At 41.5% G+C, this 27,729-nt stretch overlaps 1 protein-coding gene across 1 annotated transcript in view; it reads left to right on the top strand.

The window, feature by feature from the left end:
• The window catches only part of LOC139324441 (vomeronasal type-2 receptor 26-like), a 16,072-nt gene extending 3,964 nt beyond the window's left edge, over positions 1–12,108 (top strand). The window contains exons 3-6 of the mRNA XM_070954152.1: positions 3,860–4,720; positions 5,400–5,627; positions 10,381–10,507; positions 11,213–12,108. Coding sequence (XP_070810253.1) covers positions 3,860–4,720; positions 5,400–5,627; positions 10,381–10,507; positions 11,213–12,108 — 2,112 coding nt within the window. The remainder of the gene's footprint in view (positions 1–3,859; positions 4,721–5,399; positions 5,628–10,380; positions 10,508–11,212) is intronic.
• Positions 12,109–27,729: the final 15,621 nt, after the last annotated feature.

The following is a 27,729-nucleotide window of genomic DNA, read 5'->3' as shown; positions in this document are numbered from 1 at the left end:
ATGGCTCCCCAAATCAACACAGACTGTGGAAACTTCACACTGGACTTCAAGCATCTTGCATTCTTCTTCCAGACTCTGGGTCCTTGGTTTCCAAATGAGATGCAAAAGTTGCTCTCATCAGAAAAGAGGAATTTGGACCACTGAGCAACACACCAGTTTTTTTTTTCTTTAGCACAGTAAGACGCTTCTGACATTGTTTGTTGTTCAGGAGCGGCTTGACAAGAGGAATATGACATTTGAAGCCCATGTCCAGGATCTGTCTGTGTGTGATGGCTCTTGATGCATTGACTCCAGCCTCAGTCCACTCCTTGTGAAAGTCCCCAACACCTTTGAATGGCCTTTTCCTGACAATCCTCTCCAGGTTGCGGTCATCCCTGCTGCTTGTGCACCTTTTTCTTCCACACTTTTCCCTTCCACATAACTTTCTATTAATGTGCTTTGATACAGCACTTTGGGAACATCCAATTCTTTTGCAATTACCTTTTGAGGCTTTCCCTCCTTATGGAGGGTGTTAATGATGGTTTTCTGCACAACTGTCAGGTCATCAGTCTTTCCCATGATTGTGATTCCTACTGAACCAGACTGAGAGACCATTTAAAGGCTCAGGAACCCTTTGCAGGTGTTATGGCTTAACTAGCTGATTAGAGTGGGACCTTTTGAGCCTAGAATATTGAACCTTTTCACAATATTCTAATTTTCTGAGATTGTGAATTTGGGGTTTTCATGAGCTGTAAGCCATAATTATCAAAAGTATGACAAATCAAGGCTTGAACTATCTTGCTTTGCATATAATGAGTCTATCTCATATATATTAGTTTCACCTTTTAAATTGCGTTACTGAAATAAATGAACTTTTGCACGATATTCTAATTTTTCGAGTTTCACCTGTAGAATGTGATATCAGTAATTATAATTTAATCAGATATTAAATGTGGTAAGATTGTGGGACATTTGATATGTGGAAAAAAATGGTTTGGATCTCTTTAAACCACACAACTTTTGTCTCTCCAATTTTGAATTGGAGTTTTTGAAAATGGGAAAAGTGATCCAAAGATATAGCACCAGTTGCATTTCAGATCACAAAAAGGTTGCTACTCCACATTTTCAAAAGCCTGTTTGAAAGGGGAGGGAAATTCTTTGATTTATAGGATGCATTCTCTTGGGATTGCTATAAAATAAAAAGGAAAGTTAACGGCAGATGCATGACCCAAATGTGAAATAACTGAAGTGAAAAGAGGAAATTCATTCTATGTGCTTCAGAGGTGCTTTTTTCAAAAAGCAACTGGACTTTGCTTTATCTTTCGCTTCTCATTCAAGAAGCTTCCTCACTTGGTCAGAATCAAAGTTGGTTTGGCTGCAACTGCCAAAAAAGCCAACACAGTCCTAGGCTGCATCAACAGAGGCATAGAATCAAGTTCACATGAAGTCTTAGTATCACTTTATAAGGCCTTAGTTAGACCACACTTGGAATATTGCATCCAGTTTTGGACACCATGATGTAAAAAAGATGTTGAGACTCTGGAAAGAATACAAAAAATTAGGATGATTATGGAACTGGAGGCTAAAACATATGAAGAACAGCTGCAGGAATTGGATATGTTTAGTCTAGTGAAAAGAAGGACTAGGGGTGACATGGTAGCAGTGTTCCAATATTTGAGGGGTTGCCACAAAGAAGAGGGAGTCAACTTATGTTCCAAAGCACCAGAAGGCAAAACAGAAACAATGGATGGAAACTAATCATGGAGAGAAGCAACCTAGAACTAAGGAGAAATTTCCTGACTGAGAACAATCAACCAGTGGAATAGTTGCCTTCAGTGTTCCATCACTGGAGGCTTTTAAGAAGAAATTGGGCATCCATTTTTCTTAAATGGTTTAGGGTCTCCTGTTTGAGCAGAGGGTTGGACTAGAAGACCTTCAAGGTTCCTTCCAACTTTGGTGATGATGATGGTGATGATGATGATCAGAACTGAAGAAGCTTCTTTGATGAGAAGCAAAACATCTTCCTTAAAGAAAAGAAAAGTCCTCAGGATACAATCTGGGTCAATCACTGCAACCAGAGGTTTCGTCTTCCATTCTTTTGGATTCATGCTAGACACCTTCTTCAGGGACCTTCACTCCTGCACTGCGGAAAAGAGACAGAAGAGGCAGGGTTGTTGTTGTTGGCTGGCTTTTATGTCATTTGCTGTCATTTGTTTGTGTTGCCCAGCCCTCACCTTCTAAGTACTTCATAGGCTGGTGGTAAATCAGCACTCCTGTTGAAGTCCAGTTGCCTTTTGAAAGTCCAGTTGCCTTTTGAAAAAACACATTTGAGGTAACCATGACCTGATTGAGAATCTCCATAGACATTCACTCGGCCCTTCTAGTAACTGGTGTATAGCAACATATATCCATATTTGAATGTATACTCATATGCATGCACATTAGGATGCAGGAAGTATGAGATGGGAACTAAGCAAAGCTGGAGGATGGGTAGGGTGCACATTGAACACAAACCAGTGTTCTTATGCTGTTCATTTGATATAAGATCTCATCTGCATCTCACCATGACTTCATTGCTTTATTTTTAATTAATTAATTTATTTATTTACTGTTTCCTATGAAAAGAAAGGCTAATGAAATTTTGGGATGGATTTTTTTCCTTAATCCAAACCAAACCATTTTAGCCCTTAATATTTCTGGTCCATTTTCAGTATAACTGTTGTGGCTCTGTTGTCTGAGCCTGGGCTATCGACAGATGCAGACTCTGAGAGTGAGGGAGAGGAGTTGGCAAGGCCTCCCTCTCCAGGACCCTCCTCTCTGGCAATGCCTCCGGAGGACACTGAAGGCCAAACGATAGGCTCAGAGCCAAGCACGTCCCCGCAGCCACAGGTGGACAGCGACGAAGTAGATAAGTGCTGGCTGGACCCTCGCCAGAGGCGCAGGGAGAAGCGTGCGCAGCAGAGGGGAAGGCGTGCCAGAGATTAGCTGAGTCACTGGACCACACCCCACAGGGTATAAATGTGGGTGTGGTGGCCGGTTCAGTTTGTGATGAGCAAAAACTGGAAATACTCCATGATCTCTGCATTACTGGACTTTGCCTGCTTTATCGGACTGCATTTGGATTAATCCTTGTATTATTGACACTCTGCCTATTTTTTCGGAATGCTTGCAGTCTAATATTTGTTTTGTGTGAGTAAAGTCTGAATTGGCAGCTAGCCAAGGGGTTGCTGCCAGCTTTATCTTCAAACAGTTTTGTCATGTGGCTTATTAACTCCGGGCCATCTGTGGGTGTGTGTGTGTGGTACGGGGACAGAACATCAACATTACCTGAATTAATGCATTTCTGAGGTCTCTGGCTTTGTATTTATCCTACGATAATGAAAATTCTGCACACCAGTTCTTTCTGAATATGATTACCATATTTTTTGTTTCATAAGACACACCTAGGTTTCAAGGAGGAAAAGATGAAAACAAAATATGAACATGGAGCACCATCTCACTGTGAATATGGAGCATTGAATATGGAGCAGTAGTGTAGTGATGGCAGGAAGTGGAGCCTGAGAGGACCACAGATAGGTGTCCCCTCATGTGCCAGCTCCATTTATTGACTCCTGCACTGAGGAAAAGAGACAGAAGAGGCAGGGTTCAGCACTGTAAAAGGACCCCGCCATTGTGGCCCAGCTGCAATTCACCATAATCACTCCATAAGATGCACAGACATTTCCACCCACTTTTTTGGGGGGAGGGAAGTACGTCTTATGGTGTGAAAAATACCGTAGATCTTGGTTATTATGGAAGATCATAAATTAAGACCAGATATTTTTCAAAAACAATGAATATTTCATTTTGGAAAATCATGTTCCCTTTTTTCTATATTCAGCTGATATATGGATCTTCTCCAATGATAGATGACAAGATACAAACTGTTTTCTTCCATCGTTTTTTCCCAAATGGTGACCAACAGATTATGGGTATTCTCCACTTGTTGCTGCATTTAAGGTGGACATGGATTGGACTGATTCTCCAACCTGAGGAGAGTGAAAAGAGATTCATACAAGATGCTATTATTTTGTATTCTCAGAAAGGTATCTGCTTTGACTTCATGGAAGAGATGGGCAAGGAAACATTTTCTAATGATATTGCAGGAGCATTTAAAGACTTTGGTAAAATGTACATGATTATCATGAAGAGCACTACCAATGTCATTATCCTCTATTGTGAAAACCAAGTCACCGCCATTTTTAGAATGTTGCCCTATTATACAGAATTGGAAGAGATGTCCATCGAGAGAAAAGATAAAGTATGGATATTGCCAGCCCAGATGGAGTTTACATCCCTTCCCTTTCAAAAAACTATCACTATGGAGATTTTCCATGGTGTTATAACTTTTGCAATTTCTTCCAAGGAGATTTCTGGATTCAATAAATTCCTTCAGATGAGAAACCCAACTTCTGAAGTGGAAGACCATTTAATGAGAGTTTTCTGGGAAAAGGCTTTTGAATGCTCATTTTCTAAAGATAATTTAGATGAAGATGCTGGAATGCTGTGCACTGGAGAAGAGAAGTTGGAGAATCTACCCAAGTCTGTGTTTGACACCACCATGACTGGGCAGAGTTACAGCATCTATAATGCAGTCTATGGTGTGGCACATGCTTTACAAGCCATGCTTTCCTCCAAGTCCAAACACAGAGCAAGGCCAAAAGTTGGGAGAGAAACATTGTCGATTCAAAAAGCATGGCAGGTAACAAAAGGATAAATTAAACATTTCCTATTGCTCTTCTTTCTAATGCAATGAGCTCTACCACTGTGGATATGGCCAATGAAAACATCAAACTGATGATTTTTAATTCTTGTATGACTCAATTTTCCTCATTCTTCCAAGATTTAAAAAGATTTGCAATTGTGAATAGATAACAACTTATAATAATATGGAGGGAAAGGTTTATGATTTACCTTATGGAGGAAAAGGTTTAGATGCTGCAGTAACTTTGTGGTTGATAGAGGTGCAAAGGAGAAAGGTTAGAGGAACATTATTTCTATGAAAGTGCCCAATTATGTTAAAGGGATGACACATAAGTTAATACCAATGATTTCTTTCTTTCTTTCTTTCTTTCTTTCTTTCTTTCTTTCTTTCTTTCTTTCTTTCTATCTATCTTTTTCTATCTATCATTTATCTAACTAACTAACTAACTAACTAACTAACTAACTAACTATCTATCATTTATCTATCAATCATCTTCCTTTCCTTTCCTTTCCTTTCCTTTCCTTTCCTTTCCTTTCCTTTCCTTTCCTTTCCTTTCCTTTCCTTTCCTTTCCTTTCCTTTCCTTTCCTTTCCTTTTCATTCCCCTCCCCTCCTCTCCCCCTCATTTTCCTTTCTTTTCACTTCACTAATTAATTTACTACCTCTGCTTCTGTTTAGCTCCATCACTATTTGAGAACCATCTCATTTAATAACACGGCAGGACAGAAAATTTACTTTAATGAAAATGGGGATCTAGAGACTGGATTTGACATCATCAACTGGGTCACATTCAAAAACGAGACCTTTGTTAAAGTCAAAGTTGGAAAGATTGACCCAACAACTTCTCCAGATAAGCTATTCACTATTTCTGTACAAGACATCACCTGGCCTACCATGTTTAAACAGGTATTTCCTGCTCTGATTTCGTACTGTGTGTTCTTTCCCTTCCCTTCTTGTTCACAGAATTGTTGATTTGAATGGATGTTACCCTTAAAGTTGTCAGACCAGAGACAACAGGGAGCTTGAAATACAAAAACTGAAATTTTAAGCCAGGGTTAAAATAATTTTCTGGTATCTCCTTGTCCAATTTTTATGGTTTTAGCAGAACCTAATTCAATACCTAGAGTCTTTTTTTTTTTTTTTTGTATTTCAAAATTGCTTTGATACACGCACACACACAAAAGACATACACAAGTTAAAGTCATTAAAGCTACATATGATGTAATTCACAACATTTCAACATGGATGGTGTGAAAAGTTAAATGCCTTAAAGTTTAAAGTGCATGCTGGGAGATTTGCATCACAAGAGGTTATGTTTGGAAAATCCATGGTTTATTTTGCCAATCGTGCTTCTGAATATTATCCAAGCTGCCTTTCCAGAATCTATGCATTTTGAAGTTACGTTTCATTTTAAAGGGGGAATATCTTTTCTGAAATCCTTGATGTTAATGTCATTGAAAAAAGTTGTGAAAAAAGAAGTAAAAAAGTCATTTGATTGAGGACATATTCTAGTTAGTGGTTATTATATGCTGGGTTGGCTAAAGCTGGTCTGCCTCTTTGGAAGGCATGTAGATTTCTGCTTCTCCCTTCTCAGTTATGGCTGTAGTAGTTTCTGAGTGTCTTTGCTCAATCCATCAACAGTTTTGGTCTCAGCTCTTTCACGTACAACTGGCTGCTGTTGCTCTCCAACACACTCTTTTATCTCTTCTACTGCCACCCACTGATCTTCTTTTTAAAGTTATATTTCGTTTCTTTCCTAGGGTTAATTTCTTCTATATGTATTCTGCATTTCTACCTGTTTTTTTTTCCCTTTCTTGCTGTCTGTTGTATATTCAAGCAAGCATGGAGGTAGATATACTCTTTTATCTCTTCATTTTTAATCCAGATTTTTCATTTTGCTTTTTGTTTTCTGAACCAATCTTCCTCCTAGGACCAGCAAAAGAATGAGCCATCTACCATTTTGAGTAGACAGGAAATAATAAGTTTATCCTCACCCTGTGGCTAAGGAACTGGAAATGCTATTTCTAATCACATTTCCTTTCCCTCTTTTAGAAGCAAAAAAATTCTCCACATTTGCTGGTTCACTCTGACAAGTATCCTCATATGCCATCCTCAAACTCTACTTTCCTCAGTATCTTATATACTGGGATTCTGGTCTGTCAGCTTAGCTCTTTTATTATGGTGTGGGTGGGGTTCAGAAGTGGAATGGTGACTCGAGCCTTTAAAAAAGGAATTCAGCAAAGGAATAATGAAATGGTGAATACAGAGATAAATATGATGGATGGGTGGATGGATGGATGTAGAGATGGATATAGAGATGGATAGACAGTTAGATGGATAGATGGATGGATGGATGGATGGATGGATGGATGGGTTGGTGGATTGGTGGGTGCATGGGTAGGTGGGTGGATGGAAGGATGGATTTGGTGGGAGTGTACTCTGCCAAGTTCTGGTTTATACCCCAAATGGCAAGAACAATGTAAAACAAAGGAAAGCAATTGATGCTAATATTCCTGGCATGGATGGGAAGGAAAAAAGAAAAATATCCTAGCCAAATATCTTCACATCTCCAATTCTTAGTGTTCCTACCTTCAGTTTTGATTCTAGCTCTCATTTATTTCCAATTTTATTTCCAATTTATATTATTTCCTTCAACGTGTTCACTGATTTGTTATACTTTCACTAAAACAACACATTTGTTGGGATAGCTACACATGGGACATCTACACTACATTTATTACAGGTAGTCCTCAAGGTGTGACCATAATGGAATCTGCCCATTAGGGTCATATCTCAAAAAAAAAAATCATCAAATGAATCAAATAAAATCAAACTCGTTAATTGATCACTGTCATTATTAAGTGAACGGAGAAGCTTTCCCCACTGTTGCTGACCACTCATCAGCTGGTTCTCATTCACTCAGGAATTAATTTGCCTCCAAGTAGGCTTCCTGAGCTTTCCACTTGCAGTGGCTTTTAAAAAATTATCACTTCCTGCTAGTCATTTTAAGTGTCTGAGGGAGGGGGGAATTACAGATTTTTCGGCTTGAGTCACTTTAAAATAAAACACTTGCCACTAATTAGCTCAAGTGTCTTCTGGAAAGCACTCAGAGGGAGATGGGGGATGGATTTATAGAGCATTTGGCTTGCAACAGCAGTAGAATTGGAAGAGACCTTGAGTTCATCTAGTCTAACCCACTGATCAGAGAACCCAATACAGAGCTATTGTATTTTGAGGGGTGGGAGGAAGAATACATGCTATACAGTATACAATACTGTAGACTAGACTAGACTAGACTGGACTGGACTGGACTGGACTGGACTGGACTGGACTGGAATGGAACGGAACGGAACGGAATGGAACGGAACGCAACAGAACAGAACAGAACAGAACAGAACAGAATAGAATAGAATTCTTTATTGGCCAAGTGTGATTGGACACACAAGGAATTTGTCTTGGTGCATACACTCTTGGTGTATATAAAAGAAGATACATTCATCAAGAATCATAAGGTACAATACTTAATGATAGTCATAGGGAACAAATAAGCAATCAAATCCTATTAGGAAACAGTCAATATAAATCTTAAGGATGCCAGCAACAAGGTTACAGTCATACAGTCATAAGTGTGAGGAGATGGGTGATAGGAACAATGAGAAGATTAATAGTAATGCAGACTTAGTAACTAGTTTTACAGTGTTGAGGGAATTATTTGTTTAGCAGAGTGATGGTGTTCAGGAAAAAACTGTTCTTGTGTCTAGTTGTTCTGGTGTGCAGTGCTCTATAGCATCGTTTTTGGGGTAGGAGTTGAAACAGTTTATGTCCAGGATGCGAGGGATCTATAAACATTTTCACAGCCCTCTTTTTCACTCATGCAGTATACAGGTTCTCAATGGAAGGCAGGTTGGTAGTAATTGTTTTTTCTGCAGTTCTGATTATCCTCTGAAGTCTTGCAGAACCAAACCAAACAGTTATAGAGGTGCAGATGACAGACTCAATAATTCCTATGTAGAACTGTATCAGCAGCTTCTTGGGCAGTTTGAGCTTCCTGAGTTGGCACAGAAAGAACATTCTTTGTTGTGCTTTTTTGATAAAGTTTTTGATGTTAGGTGTCCATTTTAGGTCTTGAGATATGGTAGAACCTAGAAATTTGAAGATCTCTACTGTTGATACTGTGTTGTCTAGTATTGTAAGAGATGGTAGTATGGGAGGGTTTCTCCTAAAGTCCACCACCATTTCTACAGTTTTGAGTGCATTCAGTTCCAGATTGTTCTGGTCGCACCACGAGGCTAGTTGTTCAACCTCCCATCCATATGCGGATTCATCATTGTCTCGAATGAGACCGATCACTGTTGTGTCATCTGCACAACATCAGTATTTTAACAGATGGATAGTTTGAGATGCAGTCATTGGAATATAGAGAGAAAAGAAGTGGAGAGAGCACACAGTCTTGTGGGGCCCCTGTGATAATTGTACAGATATCTGATGTGATTCTGCTTAGCTTCACCTGCTGCTTCCTGTCTGTTATGATCCATTTACAAGTGTGTTCAGGTACCGCCAGCTGGTTTAGCTCAGTTTGAAGAATGTCTGGAATGATGGTGTTGAATGCTGAACTAAAGTCTACAAAAAGGACCCTTGCGTAGGTCTTTGGAGATTCAAGATGTTGTAGGATGTAGCGCAGAACCATATTAACAGTATCATCTGTTGATCTATTTGCTCGGTATGCAAATTGCAGGGGATCTAACAGCGGATCTGTTATGGCTTTCAAGTGAGACAGCACTAGCCGTTCAAAGGTTTTATTCTCTATTGTAATATAAACTAATCTCCAAGATAAAAGCAAGGAAACACAACACTGTAGAATGCTTGGTGCAGATGCTGGCTAGCATTTCTACAAGCAGTTTTAAGGCAAATGCAAAGAAACTTTATTTTTGCAAAGTACTGTACTTACAAACACAATAGTTTCCGAAGTACAGTACTTAAAAAGAAGCAGAGCAGTTTCCAAAGGGCTTAGAAACAAACAGTACAGTACTATGGAGCAGGAGTGTCAAACTCGTGGCATTCACGGTGGTGTCACATGACATATCAGGACTTTTTCTCCTTCACTAAACCAGGCGGGGGTGGGACCAGCACATGATGCATCCGACCCATTGTCTGGGAGTTTGACAGCCCTGTTATAGAGTAACAAAAAAGAACATTTTAAAATACTTACAGAAGAAATTCTCCAGTCCTCAAGGCAGCAAAAAACGATCCACCAGGCAGTCGAAAATCCTCCACACAGCACAGAAAGAAACAAAAACAAACTCGGCACTACCTTCAAAATCACCAAATCTTGTTTGGCCATGGGACCAGGAGAAAAAACAACCCTGCCAGCTTCAGAAAATTGCATGTCATAACCCCAAACGGCAAAGGGAAGTTACAGAGTAAAAAATGGCTGTCACTGCAGCAGTGACTGAATCCAAGTTTCATGGCTACAGAGCCCTCTTTTTGGTCGCAGTTTTGAATTTCTAACAAGTATCCTTTCTGGATACATTCATTCTTGTGAAAAATTTGCTAAATATCTGGGTATTACCTGTATTTAGATGTAAAATACACCCTGACATAGAATTTTCTGATTGAAAACTTGTGATTTTTAATAAATCCTGCTTTCACTTCTTGATAGGTTCAACCTCTTTCTGTATGCAATGACAATTGCTATTCAGGGACCAGGAAGAGGAAAATAGAAGGGAAGCCATTTTGCTGTTATGACTGCATTCCATGTGCAAAAGGGAAAATTTCAAACCAGATGAGTAAGAGCTGCTTTGTGGAAAACTATTCAGACTCCTTATAGTAACTGTGATTCAAAATGCTAATATTTAAACCTCTTAAGGCAGGGGTGTCAAACTCGTGGCCCATGTGCTGGATGCGTTACACGCTAGCCATACCTACATCTGGTTTAGCGAAGAGGAAAAAAGTTGTGATATGTCACGTGATGACTCCGTGATGATACAATTTTGACAACCCTGTCCAAAGAGGACTTTTATTGCCATGACTGAATGAATGATATTCCTTCATAAATTTAAAAATGAACAGATATTTAGAGAATCCAAAAATAAATGTTTGGTTTGCATTGTTCTAGATTGTTATAGATAATGGCTTCTGATTAATGCAGAACTAAGTAATTAAAAGATAAGATCAATGAAAATCTAGTTCTTTTGTAGGATGAGGGATTTTCCTAAGAAAGATAGGAGGGGGGGAACTAAATGAAGGGAGGGGGAGGGAAAGGAAGACAGAGAGGGAGAGGGGGGACAATATATATAAAAGAAGAACAGGGTAGAATTGTAATCACAAAACAATGTATAAGTATTACACATTCTGGCATATTTAAAGCATGGCACTAAATATACAATAAGAGATTATCATTTAATTAATGCCATTATTTAGCTCCTACATGAACTCTCAATCCCAGTACATTGGTATTTCTAGAAATTGACCATGATATTTTCTTTTTCCAGATGCAGTTGATTGCTTTCAATGTTCTGAAGAACACTATGCAAACAAGGCTCAAAATCTCTGTATTCTAAAATCTACAACCTTCCTGTCTTATAATGAGCCACTGGGAATCACTTTGGCCATTGTTAGTCTCTTCTTTTCTTTCTTGACAGCTTTGGTGTTGGGAATCTTCATTAAAAAGCAGGACACACCCATAGTCAAAGCCAACAATAGGAATCTCACCTACATTCTTCTCATTGCCCTCCTCCTTTCCTTCCTTTGCAGCTTCCTCTTCATTGGGAAACCTGACCAAATGAAATGTCTCTTGCAACAAACTGCTTTTGGTATCATCTTCTCCATAGCCCTTTCTTGCATTTTGGGGAAAACAACCATTGTTGTTATTGCTTTCATGGCCACTAAGCCAGGCTCCAAAATGAGGAAATGGGTGGGGAACAGGTTGGCCAAAGGTATTATCCTATCTTGCTCCATAGCACAATTCACCATTTGTATAGTATGGTTGGCAATTTCTCCCCCATTCCCAGATTCAGACATTCACTCCATGGCTCAAGAAATTGTCCTGGAGTGTAATGAAGGTTCAGCTATCATGTTTTACCTTATCCTTGGCTTTATGGGGTTCTTGGCTTCTATCAGCTTCACAGTGGCCTTTCTAGCCAGGCAGTTGCCTGACAGCTTTAATGAAGCCAAATTTATCACCTTCAGCATGTTGGTCTTTTGTAGTGTCTGGGTATCATTTGTCCCAACCTATTTGAGTACAAAGGGAAAATATATGGTGGCCGTGGAGATCTTCTCTATTTTGGCTTCGGCAGCTGGATTACTGGGCTGCATCTTTTTCCCCAAATGCTATATTATTATTTTTAGACCTGATTTGAATACGAAGGGACAGTTAATAAAGAAATGATTCAGAGTTTGCTTATTGGTGTGGAATTAGTGTTCCCCTAATTCCAGCAGTAAATGTGGGACTCATTTTATGACAGAATTGTTGACTCAGCGCCATAAATCTAAGCATATAATCTCAACACAAATTTCTATTAAAGATCTCTTACACATAGTGAAGAGGATGTCAGAAGTAACAGCCCAGATGAAATCAAAACTCCAAGGCCAGAAGGTTCCTCAAAGTATAGATTTATTAGGCATGTCATATTGGCACAGCCTGTGAAAACCCAACTCTGAAGCTCCCCGGGTTTTCCCCATCCAGTTCAAAATCCAAAGCTCATCTCCCCTCTACACACAACCATCACATGCCCCAATTAGGTCACAGTCCCAGACCCGAATGACTCCCATCCACATCCTGCCAGGAGCTGGTAAGAGTGTCCTTGGTTTCCAGGAGGAAGAATGTTACTTTGGTTACATGTTTCCCCAGCTGGCTCCAGGGTTGACAGAGGAACATTTATATGCAGAAATCTATAATCAGAAAAGGATTATAAAATTCTATCAAGCAACATTAATTCTCGTTTCCTTGAGAACAATGTTAGAGTTGCAGCAATCCAACCAGCACACAAGTAAATAATTAAGCAGGATTCATGTATAAAAGAAACTTCTTTATATACATTAATATAAAACATGATGCTTGTATACAATATCCATGCAGCAGAAGCCAGAACCAGAACTCAGAATCCAGAAGTACAGAATCTATATAAACACAGAAGCAATAATGCAAGGACAAACCAACTCTTTTATACATAACAATCAAGCTCAGCCATGTCCAGGCTCCAAACTGTCTGAGTCACATAACAGTCCCCAGTGGCTGACCTGTTGCCATGTCTATTCCAATTCATGACCTCTTATACACTGACATGCCTCCCTTCATGACTGGAATAGACATAAAACCGAATAACTTAATATTCTTCAGAGACCTGTATTTGAAGACCCAAGTTCACAGTTCCCTTCAAATACCTGAGAATCCCTTTTACACCCATCCAATGCAATTGTGTTGGTGCAGCAGTAAAGTGACTCAAGATGCTTACTGAACAAGCTATATCTGGTTTGGACCACTGTGACAGATATAACAAACTTCCTATTGCAGACTGATATATCTCTTGATCACGGGCTTCACTTTTGTCCTCACCTAAATTTCATTAGCAGAGTACCTTATCAGGTAGAATCACTGTGGGGGATCGGGTTTATCTATCAACTATATACATAAGACTGAATCTGCCTCGTAAGAAGCTGGGACCTACCTAAGTTTTTAGGTCCATTCCCAATAATGAAATAATTAACCCAGTGACATGATGAGCATTTCTCCTCACTACACCTGCAAATTTAGTAGTCCTCTTCCAATTGTTCATAAATATTACCAGTCTGGAGATTTAATTATTGCTGCTATTATTTATCAGGTTTTCTTTCTTACAAATGAGATCACTTTTCAAATCCTTCCTTCTTCTGAAGTCCTTGATCAATACTTGTAAGTATTCTACTACTTTTCCTCCTCCTCATACCACACAACCTCTTCCCCACATTGCTACCCAAAAGCTGTATTTTCTTTCACTTTTATGCTTAAAGATATTGGTTACTAGTCAGTTGTTATGACTTGCTCCAGTGACTGTATTTAGTCCTTTTTTTAAATTCTAGACCTTACAAAGAGTTAATCTGTCCAAATACAGATGTTGAAATTGAGATGAATATTATTATTTTAACCATAAAATATATGAATTTCATTCTCTTCAGGAAATTTCCTTCATTCAACAAAGTCCCTGGTTGAAAGTAAAAAAGTTTGATTAATCTAAATATTACTGATGCTCTCTGGTTAATCTTGAGCTTTTTTGCCTTTCATTTCATCCTGATATAAAATAGGAACCCTCTAGGGCATATTTTAGGCTATTATACATCTAGGGTGTGAAAAGAGAACTGGGTTAATTCTCTCAGTAAATAAAGATAAGATAGAGATAATGCTGAAATAAATTGAGACATAGGAAACTGATGGCAGAATTTTTTTTTCTGGTGTGATATGTTTATCCACAGCAAGTTTTAATACAGTTACTAATGACTGATCCACTAGCTCCTCTGGAAATTGGTTATGGTTCCACTACTCTTTCTGGAAATAATAAAATTAGTTTTGAATTTCCCTCCTGTCACTGTGAGATTATATCCCCATGTTCTTATGTTTTAATTAATAATGAGAATACAGCCTTCTAGAACCTTATTCTTTAATTCATTTAAAGGTTTCAGTCATGTACACCCCTTGCCTTCTGCCTTCTAGGATGAAAATATTCACTTCCTCTAATATTTCCTGATATGGTTTGTTTCTCTCCTCTTGCACCATATTTGTTGTCTGTCTCTGGACTCTCTCAATCTATCGATACATTTTTTTAAGTAAGGTCTCCAGAACTGAACACAGAATTCCAAATATGGTCTGATTAAAAGCTGCCTTAGCTCAATGTTAAGTAGCCACAACTAGTTCAGTGTTTCCTGATTGATACAATATAGGGCTATTTGTTAGTGACCAATTTGCAATTATCCAGAAGAAACAATAAGCACTAATTTATATCTTTATTTATGTAAAATTTATATGTATACATTAAAACAGCTGTCCAATTCTGAAAGAGAAATATATTGACAGTTTCTTATTCTCGCTGAAGGTTCGTCACTCATAGTTACCAGAACACTTTGGCTCTGGCATTTGCTGTAAAGGAGATCAATGAACATTCTTGGATTTTACCCAACATTAGCCTTGGTTTCCATATCGCTACTCACTATTCTGTGGAAAGTACAACTTATCATTTAGCAATGGAATTTCTATCTACAAAGGATAAATTTATACCCAACTACAAATGCAATGACCAGACCAACACAGTAGTTGTTATTTGAGGAGCTCGTAGTAACACATGTCACAACATGGCAATCACTCTGTGCAGCTACAAATTTTCCCAGGTAAAACAAAAATGGATCTGTTACTAATCTCAAGGATCGGACCCAATAACAGACATAGACTCATTAATATTTAATCAGGTAGGCTTTTATTAACATTGGTCTTCTCATTACAGCAATCATCAGCAAGAACATCTGGAGCAGCGTGAAGCAACCTTAAGTACCTGGGAGGTGGAGTCTGAGATAAGGAGTAGTCTAGGGGGGAGGTGGATGTATGGATTGTGTGTGTTAACCCTTGCAGTCTTGGGCCATGTGTACCTGCTTGTGTGGGTGAGGCATTTACACGTGACAAATCCCCCTCTAAATGCCTAACCTGATTGAGGGTGCTTTGCGTTTGGGGAAGAGTACAGAGGAGAACGCATAGTTTGGACACTAGGTATGCATGTTGTTTGCCCTGCAGAGGTTTCGTTAATATATCCGCTGTTTGTTCTTCGGTGTCACAATGTGTGGCTTTGATGAACCCTATTTTTGATAGTTATCTCACATGTTTATGCTTTATATCTATGTGCCTGGATCTTTGGCCTATGGCATCCGCCCCGGATATTTCAATAGCTGCCTTGATATCCTCATGGATGATTATGGGGTAGGCAGGTTCAGCCCAGATGCTGGTGAGTAGGTCATCGAACCACATCAGGTTATTGGCTGCCTTGGATAAGCATATGTACTCTGCCTCGGTGATCAATGTGGCTACTAGATTTTGCTTGCCCATGTACCAATGTACAGGGCTGTTGTTGAGGAAGAACACGTAACCTGAAGTGCTCTTCCTGCTCTTTACATCTCCTGCCCAATCGGCATCCGCATAGCAGGTGAGGATTGGTCCATCGAGTGCATCCGGCTCTAGGCATAGACATGTGTCTGAACTGTACTTCAGGTATCTGAGTACCCTCTTGATTGCTTCCCAGTGGTATACAGTGGGTTTGCTCATGTGTCTGGACAGTAAGTTGACAGATAGGGCGATGTCGGGCCTGGTCCAATTGGCAATGTACAAAAGTGACCCTATGGTTGACCTGTAGAGTGTATTGTCCTTGAATTTGGGTGCTTCGCCGTAAATGTTCTTTACAAAGTCTGGTTGCATAGGGGTTTCACTTTGTTTGGCATCTGCCATGTTACACTTGTGTAGGAGTTCAATGATTTTTTTCTTTCTGAAACAAGTGAAACCCCTTGGGTGTTTTGTTGATTTGTACACCCAGATATTTGTTTATCTTCCCTAGAGACTTTAGTGAGAAATGTTCACCTAGCTTGCTAGCGAAGGAGTCACACTTTTCTTTGTATTTGCCAATGTACAGTATATCATCCACGTAGATGAGCATGTATTCTAGGGAACCACCATCCTTTCTGACGAAGAAGCAGTTGTCTGCTGGAGTTGCAGTGAAACCCATTGTTTTGAGCACCTTGACCAGGCACTCATACCACCGTTTCCCAGACTCTTTCAACCCATACAAGCTCTTATTGAGTAGCCATGTGTCACCCTTGCGTGTGTCCCTGCTGTGTGTGCCTTAACGTAGATCTCCTTGTCCAGTTTGGCATGTAGGTATGCAGTCTGCACATCGAACTGATGTACTTCCAGGCCTAGGATGGATGCAATTACTAAGGCACTTTTAACACTCTCTGCCCTCACCGTGGGTGAGTAGGTTTTGGTATAATCCTCTGGGTATTTTTGGGCAAACCCTTGAGCCACCAACCGGGCCTTGTACAGTGTCTTGCCACCTTCTAGCGTTTTGATCTTAAAGATCCATCTGGTTCCTATTGGGGACTTATCTTCGGGGACTTTGGCAGGTGTGAACACATCTAACTCTTTGAGACTGCTCATTTCTTTTTCCATGGCTGACTCCCATTTTAATTTTTCTTCCTGGGGGAGTTTGAGCACCTCCTTGTATGAGTTTGGAGTGATTGGGTTGGCGTGTATGTGGAGTACATAGTCCTCAAGCCTTTCGGGCAACTGGTTCCTGCTTGCCCTAACCAGTCTGTTTGGGGTCGGTTCGGTGTCGTGTAAGTATCTTGCTTCTCTCTGTGTGAGTGTGTCTATCTTTATTTTGGGATGGTCTCGGTTCGGCTATCTCTGGAACTGTCCTTGTTTCCCCTTCCATCCCTTGGATTGGGAGAGTCCCTACGCCTATATCTATTGCCTGTTGATTGTCTCTCCGGATGTCTGGCCCTGTGCTCATGTCTGTCCCTTTCCCTGAAGTTTCTGGGGCAGTCCATTTTGTAGTGGCTTCTGGACCCACAATTGTAGCATTCTGCTGTGTCCTGGTGCCTGTCCTGAAAGTCTACTTTCTTTATGGGCCTGTGCTCTCTGCATGACATGGGGCGGCTCTTCCTCAGGTTATCTTCCACTATCAACCTGTTGGTTAGGCTGTCAATGGACAGGTGCCCCAGGCTTAATGAATCTAAGTGTGTGATAAAATTATCCCAGGTGGGGGGTCTAAGGAATTAACTATTATGCTCTTCATGGTCTGATCTGACACAATTTCCCCTCTTAGGTGTAACTCAGCCCTCGTAGCGTTTAATCCTAGCAGGTGTTAACTCATAGAAGTCCCTGGCCTAATTCTAGCCGAATAGAATTCTTTAGAAATTCTGGTTGTGGTTGCCACGCTCTCACTATAGAAAAGCCCAAACATTTTCTGCATTAATTCAGATATTGTTAAGTAGTGTTTGATACTGGGGTATATGGAAATACTGGAGATTAGTAGGTAAAAAGCCTTGTGGTGCAGGCAGTCCAATTCAAAAGTCCATGGCCTTTCTGGGGGGTTAGTAATAAAGAACAATATATTTTCCCTCAAAAAAACAACCTGGAGCTGTTGGCTCCACTCCAGGAGGTTAGACCCATCCATTTTTAACTTTGGGAAATCATTTGACAAATTCCCTGTATTATTTGTTAAGTTACTTACAGCAGGCAGCTGTCCATGGTTCTGAATGTGCATATAGCCGCAATACAACATGGGGATACTTGCTAGGAGTTTAAAAAGTCCTCTCTGCACTTTTTTTTCTCCTTCTTCCTCTAGGCGAAATTGCGCATGCACGAAGTCCATTTCAGCTCTGCAGTCGGAGGAGGAGGTTCTCGTTGCTGTAGCTCGAGAGCCCGAGAGGTCTCTCTCGGTCGGGTAGGCCTCGGTTTCGACCTTGTATGTCCAGCGGTGAGTCGAAGGTGATCGGGTCGTCGTGATGTCGTCTGGACGAAGATCCAGTTTGCTCAGGTGGTCCTGCATCTGCGGTGAGTATCTGTTCCGGCCTCTGCACTCCAGCGATTGCGGCCTCTGCGATGGGTGGTGTCGCGTTCTTGGGGGGTGCAGTGACGTTGGTGGGCTGGCATCGGCGTCCACATCCCTCGTGTGGGTTGCTCAGCTCTTCCCCCCTTCGTCCCTTGTCCCTTTTTGCGCTTTCGGTTTGTCCTTAGGGATTTTTATATCTGAGCCGAAGGTGGTGGTGAAGGTCCTTATGGCCTGTTCAATCTGCCACTCGGTTGGGTATGTTCGAGGCACGGGTCAGATCCCTCATCCCTATAGGGCTCGTCTTACTCGCTGGTTTGGGGGGTGCATGCTTTTTGCACTGGCCATTTTGAATCTTGGCCTTCGATTGGTCGGTGGTCGGCCATCTTGGTGGGCTGCTTGGACAAAGATGGCTGCCACTCATAATTTGGCATGAGATAGGGTTCTTCGTTGTCGGTTAGGGCTTCGGCTGGGGGTGAGTTTCTTATGGGAGCCATGGTCATCAGGTCCTGCGCTTTGGTCGTGATCTCCACTCACTGCTCCGTGGTCCTGGATCAGGCTCTGGAGGTTCGCGATGAGGTCCTCATTGGCCGTAGGCAATCTCAGCAGTCTCAGTATGTCAAGTCGGAGTTTGTTGCTTCCTTGTGCATCGGTTTCTTGGCTGATCTGGTCTCTGGTCCCCTTTCCATTGTCCATCATTGTGGTTTCGGGGCCGGCCTTGGTGTTGGATCTCTCTGGCGTTCCCATCGGGAGGTTGCCATGAGGGGACAGTTGTGCCGCCATCCTTTTGGTTCATGCTCGGGTTTTTGGCTTCTTCTTTTCTTCGGTTGCGATTTGTCCTTCTGGCACATCTTCTCATTATTGGGTTATTAAACTATCCTCTGCTACCATTTTGTTACTAATCTCAACAGACATAGACTCATTAATATTTAATCAGGTAGCCTTTTATTAACATTGATCTTCTCATTACAGCAATCATCAGCAAGAACATCTGGAGCAGCGTGGAGCAACCTTAAGTACCTGGAAGGCGGAGTCTGAGGTAAGGAGTGGTCTAGGGGGGAGGTGGATGTATGGATTGTGTGTGTTAACCCTTGCAGTCCTGGGCCATGTGTACCTGCTTGTGTGGGTGAGGCACTTACATGTGACAGGATCAATATGAGAAATTCACCAGCTAATTATTATATTGAAAAGTTGAAATGAAATATTTGAGGCAAGACCATGATTACATTATAAGACATGAAGAATATCTTGAAAGGACTGTCCCTTTTTCCTTCTTGAGCAAAATTGCAGAATTTTTTTAATGCATCCTATTTTGGTATCCAACTCAAACCCATAGATTCAGTTAAATAAACCCACATTATTTGCTTTTCATCAACATTATTATTTTTTGGGGAGGAGTCCCTTTATTCCTATGTTCTTCTGACTTTCTCCATTTAGATCTCATATGGATCAGCTCCATTGGTAAATACTGAAACAGCAACGTTTGTCAAATGGATGTTCCCAGATGAAACCCATCAATTTAAAGCAATACTTCATTTATTGTTGCATTTTAGATGGACCTGGGTTGGGTTTGTTTCTCTGCTTGAAGGAGAAAGAGAAAGATTCATTCAAAAGAGACTTTCCATGTTCTCAGAGAGAGGAATCTGCTTTGACTTTATAGAATGTTTACCACAAATGATGTATAGTAGTGAAGCTGCTGAAATGATGGAAAATGGAGAAACAATATACAAAGTGATTATGGAGAGTACAGTCACTGCAGTCATCTTGAGTATTGAAATTACAGGCATGTTGTTTCTGAGAGTAATGATTAATGTTTTCAATGATGATAATATTCCAAAGGAGGGAACGGCCAAAGTTTGGATCATGACAGGCCAGATGGAATTCACATCCATTCTAATGCAAAGGCAGTTGCCCATTGATTTTCTCCATGGTGCTCTTTCCTTTGCAGTTCATTCAATGCAGCTGACTGGATTCCAGCAATTTATGGAGAAGAGAAACCCAAACTTAGAAAAAGATGATGGTTTTATTAGGGAATTCTGGAAAGATGCATTTGAATGCTCATTCTCCAGGGATATTAGAGATGGGAATGCTGAAAGGATCTGCACTGGAGAAGAGAAGCTGGAGACTCTTCCTAATTCTGTCTTTGAGACCACCATGAGTGCACATAGTTACAGCGTCTACAATGCAGTCTATGCTGTGGCACATGCTCTGAAGGCCATGCGCTCTTCCAAACTCAAAGGGGGTCAAAAAATGGATGAGAGGAGATGGAAGCTCTTCCTCCGATCACCTTGGCAAGTAATGTTGTGTAATTAAAAATTTGGGGAAAATTAAGAATAAGAATAGGTTTTCGGTTTTTGTTTCGTTTTAACTATTATAATGCTTTACAGATAGTTTTGAAAACTATATGGATGCACTTGAAACGTTCATATGAAAGAAAATAAAAAATAAATATAATTCTAATGCTTAAATGTAAAGACCATTAGAAATATGTAACATACCAACTTTATTTTATGTCTAAAATGGCATGTAGAGTATCATATTCAATCCATTATATTTGACCATTTTTAATGTAGAATCTTAAAAACTACTTTCCTACTGAATAGCATTATAATAGCATTATTATTCGTCACCAGCTGAATTTTGGAGTTATTAAAATTCAAAAGTCCCAAAGGTGCTTTTTCAAAAGGCAACTTTTGAACTCTCTTTATTTTTCTTGAAAGTGTTTTGCTTCAATTCAGAACTGAAGAAGCTTCTTGGATGAGAAGGAAAACATCTTCAAGGAAAAACAAAGTAAGTCCAGTTGCCTTATTTTTTTTTTTTAAAAAAAAACACACCATAGGGACAAGCAATGCTTGGATAAGCAAGAATCTCCTTAGACATTAAGATTCGATGGGAGTTATAATACTAATAAAATAATAAGAAATATCATGAAAATGGGAATAGTATTACTCCAAGTGAATAGCAAATTTGTCAATGAATCGCATGAAGAAAATCTCAAGTTTATTTAGGCCAAATTGAAAGAATCAAATTGAAATTTTCACATCTCCTTCAAAGATTCCTGATAAATTTCCTGGGGTTGTTTCCCCCCTCTTTTTCTTCTTCCTTTAGCTCCATCATTTCTTGCAACAGGTCTCCTTTAACAACAGTGCTGGAGAACAGGTTTCTTTTGGCCCCAATGGGGAATTAGAAACTGGATTTGATATTTTCAATTGGGTCACATTTCCAAACAAGTCCTTTCTAAAAGTCCAAATTGGAAAGATTGACTGCCTGGCTCCCTCAGACAAGCTAATTACCATTTCTGCCAAGGAAGCCGTTTGGCCTCTCATATTTAACCAGGTATGTTTCATTTTCCCCTTTTCATGGTCTCATAATTTTGCTATGTTAAACTCTCCATTTCACAGCACTCCCTTTTTAAAAATTAAGCCTGTTCAAAGACCATAATATCGATATTTCATTTGATTTGACACCAGAACATACGCACACATACAAAGGGTGCTCAAGGAGGGCATACTCAGAGGGATACAGAGCTAATGATTTTCCACCATGCCCCAAATTTATCCTTAGAATACAATTTTTAGGAATGATGAATCGATTAATGTAATATGTGTGAAATGGGGAGCAGTTGAAGATTCCGTCGTGAATTTACCCCTGGAAACTACAACACCAATGTTTGCATTATACAGAAAGAGTTTGCATATGTAGAATTGATGAAAAGAGCAATCTGCCAAAAATAAATTCTTTCTGTGGAATTCTGGTTTTACTTATGAGCAGGCATTACCTCTTTCCATCTGTAACAAAGAGTGTCCTCTCGGCCATAGCAAGATGAAAGTGGAAGGAAAATTATCCTGTTGCTATGACTGCAAAATATGTCCAGAAGGGAAGATAGCTGGCCAATTAGGTAAGCAAAGGACTATATTAAATGTATCAATGATATAATAAATATAAATGGGGTTTATTTTTAATAAATGAATATTTTTAATAAATATTATGGTGATTGAAAATCTTGAGCTTCACATCGTATTAATGTGAAGCAATGAAATATTTGAATTATTTTCATACTTCATAATTTTGCATTGGTAATTTTTTCCATAGTTTTTACTTCTTTTTACTTCCTATTTTATCTGAATGATTGATTGATTGATTCTGTAATGTATACGGTTGCCTATACATAACCTATGTGGCTTTCCACAATATTTAGAAACACGAATAATAATTTAAACAAAAAAACTTGCCACCAGGTAGCAGACAAATTAGGCTCCTGAGTCAATCCCCATTCTACCATAATACTTTAAGTGAACAACAAGGGTGTCCTAGCCTGCTACAAGGATGAAAGGGTAGGGGACCCAAATAATTCAGATGGAAGAGTATTGGAACAGGCTGAACACCATAGACCAGATTGAACTCTAAACTCCCTGACATCAATATTTCAAACAAGATCTGGAGCATGCCTACCTACCAGACTTATTGAGAAAGACAGATACCATTGAAGAAAGGTGATCTCACCTATCATTTGGCCCAGTGACATCCAGGCATTTAATGGTGATAACCAGAAAATTGAATTGCAAAGAGTAAGTGTTGTGACCCAGGCCCACGTAGTGAATATTAAATGCAAAACAGTTCCAAAAAACAAACAGATTTTATTAAAACAGCTGAGAATTAACTCATTATCAGCGTATACTAAATTAAATGAAAGCAAAGTCCTCAAAACATCAGTCTTTAGTTTATCTCTGATCTTGGGATAATTAGGCAAACTGCCAAAGGCTTTTCTGGCAACAGTTGAGGAACAGAAATAGCTACGCAAGAAGCAATTCTCTCAATGGTTGTTTTCCGGCAAAGAGGCAAAGAGCCATTGCTGGTCTTTTAAGCCTTATGGGAGGGGCCAATCATCTCTTTTCCCTACTCCCGAGTTGTCCTGCTGCTCCTGCCTTCTAGCAGCTCTTCTCATACGTGTGTTAGGAACAGGCTCCTCCTGTTCCTCTGTCTCTCTACTGTCAGCCTCTGGAGGCTCCAAAGTCCACACATCACTCCCCGATAGCCCTGGCCCCATCTCTGCCTCCGATGCAGAGCCCTCATCTGGCCCTTCCCCACCCTCCAGGACTGTTCCATGTTCTTCCTCAGCCTCATCCAGGGGTGAAATGCTCCCGGTTCGGACCGGCTCAGGCGAGTAGGTAGCAGAGATTGAGGCTAGTTCGCATACTGGTAGCAATTGGTAGCTGGCCATGCCCCTGAACCGGTCCATGTGGAAGGCAGGCAAGCTTTACAGGGCTGCAGGGAAGGGAGCTAGCAACGTACTCCCTTCCCAGCATGCCCTCCTCCTCTCCCAGGTGACAGCCAGGGCTTTGCTGCCTCCTCTTTTCCTCAGAGGGGCAGTGTCTGCCTCCAAGTCCTTGTGGAGGGAGGGACATGCACAAACACACATGCCCCTGTTGCCCCCCCCACACTACTTTTGCTGTCAGTTTAAAGTCAATCTTGAAGAGCTGGAAGACATTTCCTTACATCGTCGCCAAACTCATTGTTGGGAGCATCAGTGATCTAAGGAAATATCTTCTTACACCTTCTCCCCCCAATTCTCCCCCTCGTTTTTCCATTTCTGTGCTGGATTCTGCTAATTACACATTTTCCTTCCCATTCCTCCCCCCCCTCGTTTTTCCATTTCTGTGCTGGATTCTGCTTCTGCAAGAGAAGGCTCCGATGTTCGCTTGGGTGGTGGAGGGAAACTCAAAGTGTTGGGGGCTTCAGAAGGGCAGAATGAGCTTCAAAATGTGCAGCTCCTGGCTCTAACAGTGAGCGACGTAAAGTTGGCCATGCCCACCCAGTCACATGACCACCAAGCCACGCCCACAGAACCCACAGAACAAACATTTTTACATTTCACCTCTGGCCTCATCGCTGTCTGACTCCACTGCCAGCTCCACAGGCTGCTGGCGGACCACAACAGTAAGCAACTTGGAGCCAGTATAGCTCATGTGGAAATAAGAAAACTAGGTGAGATAATTGCAGGTCCATCGTATTGCAGATCAATTATGGTATTCGACGGCAGCACCATGTAAAAGGCATTCCAGTTATCAAATTGGGATCTCATTATGTCTATAGAATACTGTAAAATTGGAGAATATTGAAAATGAAATGAAGATGCTTCAAAACAATAACACTTTTATGAATGGTTTCTTTTTCAGACTTAGATGACTGTTTCCCATGTCCAGAGGATCAATATCCAAACAAGGATAAGGATAGTTGCCTTCAAAAAAGTATAATTTATTTAACTTATCAAGAACCTTTGGGGATTTCTTTGGCAGTGCCTTTTCGTTCATCTCAGCTGCAGTGATCGGGATATTCACTAAGTATCAGGACACACCTATTGTGAAAGCCAATAATAGGAACCTCACTTAAAGCCTTCTTGCTGCTCTCCTGCTCTCTTTCCTTTGCACTTTGCTCTTCATTGGGCAACCTACCCAAGTGAAATGTCTCTTGCGACAAACTGCTTTTGGCATCATCTTCTCTGTAGCTCTTTCGTGTATATTGGGGAAAACAATCATAGTGGTCCTTGCTTTCATGGCTACCAAGCCTGGATCCAAAATGAGAAAATGGGTGGGGAAAAGGCTGGCTATCTCTATTGTCCTATCTTGCTCCCTGACACAATTCTGCATTTGTGTGGTGTGGCTCACAATTTCTCCTCCCTTCCCAGATTCTGACATGCACTCCATGGCTGAAAAATTGTTCTACAATGCAATGAAGGTTCAACAACTATGTTTTATACAGTGCTTGGCTTTCTGGGGTTCTTGACTGCTGTCAGTTTCACTGTGGCCTTCCTAGCCAGAAATTTGCCTGACACCTTTAATGAAGCCGAATTCATCACCTTCAGCATGTTGGTTTTCTGCAGTGTCTGGGTGTCGTTTGTTCCCACCTATTTGAGTACCAAGGGAAAATACATGGTGGCTGTTGAGATCTTCTCCATTTTGGCTTCAGCAGCTGGATTACTGGGGTGCATATTTTGCCCCAAATGCTATATCATTGTTCTGAGACCTAATCTGAATAAGAAAGAGCAACTAATGAAAAAATGAAACTGATTTTATCACCCTATCCCTTGAATGAAACCTAATTGGTTGCTTTTAGCATATAGGGATTTTTTTGCCCAATTTGAGGTTCTGTCTTTTTCCGTCCATCACCACATCAATAGGACATACAAAGTATGCAAGTTTCTCTAACCCCCATACCTTTTACCTTAAACTGTCTACTGTGGACCTTACATATTTCTTAAGAGGTCCCTAAGGGGGAGTGGATCAGAACACCAGTGTGTCTACCATCCCTGTCCTACTGTTCCCATTTATATATAATCATTTTATGTGTTTATGGCTATGTTTTGCCTATTTATATCCATTTATTTGTACCATTTTTTCATGTGTCCATGTCTATGTCTATACAGATAGTTGTTTCCTTATACTTGTTGATAATTAAATAAATAAATATCATATTGCCATTGGGTATATTATGACATCATTCTGCAAATACTACAAACTTTGGTCGGTGATTATTAACGAGGATCTGGGTCCGAGGGAGACCACTGTGCCTCAGATAGCCGGATGTGAGTCCCTCTTTGTGAGGTGGGGCCGTGGGGTTCAGATGGGCTTGTTGCTTACGTACCTGGCTCCCTGCCGCGTGGCAACAGCCCTACCTGAGCTACTCAACGTGATAGCCACGGTGGCAGTAGATACACCCAGGCTTTTAGTCATGGGTGATTTCAACTTGCCATCCGTCGGTGAAACATCTGAGGTGGCTCGGGAGTTCATGGCTTCCATGACGGCCATGGACCTGACCCAGTTAGTTCATGGCCCTACTCACAGGGGAGGTCACACTCTGGATCTGATTTTTGTCTCTGGCCAGTGGTTGAGTGGTCTTGTTATAGGGGATATAGACATGGAACCCTTGTCATGGTCTGACCACTCACTCCTTCGCCTAGATCTTCGAACCGCGACCCCTCGCCGCAGGGAGGCGGATCCAATTAGATGGATCCGCCCCAGGCGCCTGATGGATCCCGATAGGTTCCAGACGGAGCTTGGGCCATTTCCTGAGGATCTAGCACATGACTCGGCCGAGGACCTGGTAGCCGCCTGGGATCGGGCGGCTGGTGGGGCCTTGGACCGAGTTGTGCCTTTGCGGCCTCTGACCCGATGCCGATCCCGTGCGGCTCCTTGGTTTACTGAGGAACTGAGGGAAATGAAGCACCGGAAAAGACGCCTGGAGAGCGGTTGGAGGGCCAGTCTCGCTGAATCTGATCGAACACTGGTAAGGTCGCATATTAAGGCCTACCTAGTGGCGATAGAGACGGCAAAGTCTAACTACTTTTCCGCCTCTATTGCGTCATCAGGGAATCGTCCGGCCGCCCTGTTTAGGGTGACCCGCGCCCTGCTCCATCCGGGAGTGCGGGAGGATCCCTTAGAAGGCAGGGCGGAGGATTTCGGACAATACCTGTATGACAAAATCGCCCAGATCCGGGGGGATTTGGACTCTGACTGGGTAGATCAGGGCAGGGTGACGAGGAATAGTCTTGAGAATGTTATCTGGGAGGAGTTTGATGCTGTGACTCCTGATGATGTGGACAGGATTTTGGGGAGACTTAGTGCGGCCACATGTTTACTGGACCCGTGTCCCTCCTGGTTGGTACTGGCTTCCCGGGAGGTTACACGAGGCTGGCTCCAGGGTGTTATCAACGCTTCGTTGAGTGAGGGTTACTTCCCCACCGCCTTGAAAGAGGCGGTGGTGAGGCCTCTCCTCAAGAAGCCGTCCCTGGATCCGGCAATATTGGCCAACTATCGTCCTGTCTCCAACCTTCGCTTTATGGCGAAGGTTGTTGAGAGTGTGGTCGCACGACAGTTTCCGCAATTCCTGGAGGAAACATCTTATCTAGATCCGTTCCAGTCGGGTTTCAGGTCTGGGCACAGCACAGAAATGGCATTGGTCGCGTTGGTTGATGATCTCTGGAGGGCTCGGGACAGGGGTTGTTCCTCTGTTCTGGTCCTGTTAGACCTCTCAGCGGCTTTTGATACCATCGACCATGGTATCATGCTGCACCGGCTGGAAGAGTTGGGGGTGGGAGGCACCGTGTTGCAGTGGTTCTCCTCCTTTCTCTCCGACCGGTCGCAGTTTGTGTTGGCAGGGGGGCAGAGGTCGACCTCGAGGCCTCTCATTTGTGGAGTGCCGCAGGGATCGGTCCTCTCGCCTCTCCTGTTCAACATTTATGTGAAGCCGCTGGGTGAGATCATCCGTGGCTTTGGGGTGAGATACCACCAGTACGCTGATGACACCCAGCTGTACATCTCCACCCCAGGCCACCCCAACGATGCCCTTGAAGTGATGTCCCAGTGCCTGGAGGCTGTACAGATCTGGATGGGGAGGAACAGGCTCAAGCTCAACCCTTCCAAGACTGAGTGGCTGTGGCTCCCGGCATCCCG

The sequence above is a fragment of the Pituophis catenifer genome, unplaced genomic scaffold (genome assembly GCF_029215685.1).
Source record: "Pituophis catenifer annectens isolate HBS135680 unplaced genomic scaffold, rPitCat1.0.hap2 SCAF_15, whole genome shotgun sequence".
NCBI classification, from domain to species: domain Eukaryota; kingdom Metazoa; phylum Chordata; class Lepidosauria; order Squamata; family Colubridae; genus Pituophis; species Pituophis catenifer.
Note: the sequence above shows the minus strand (reverse complement) of the source record. Positions and strands in the feature narration are given on the sequence as shown.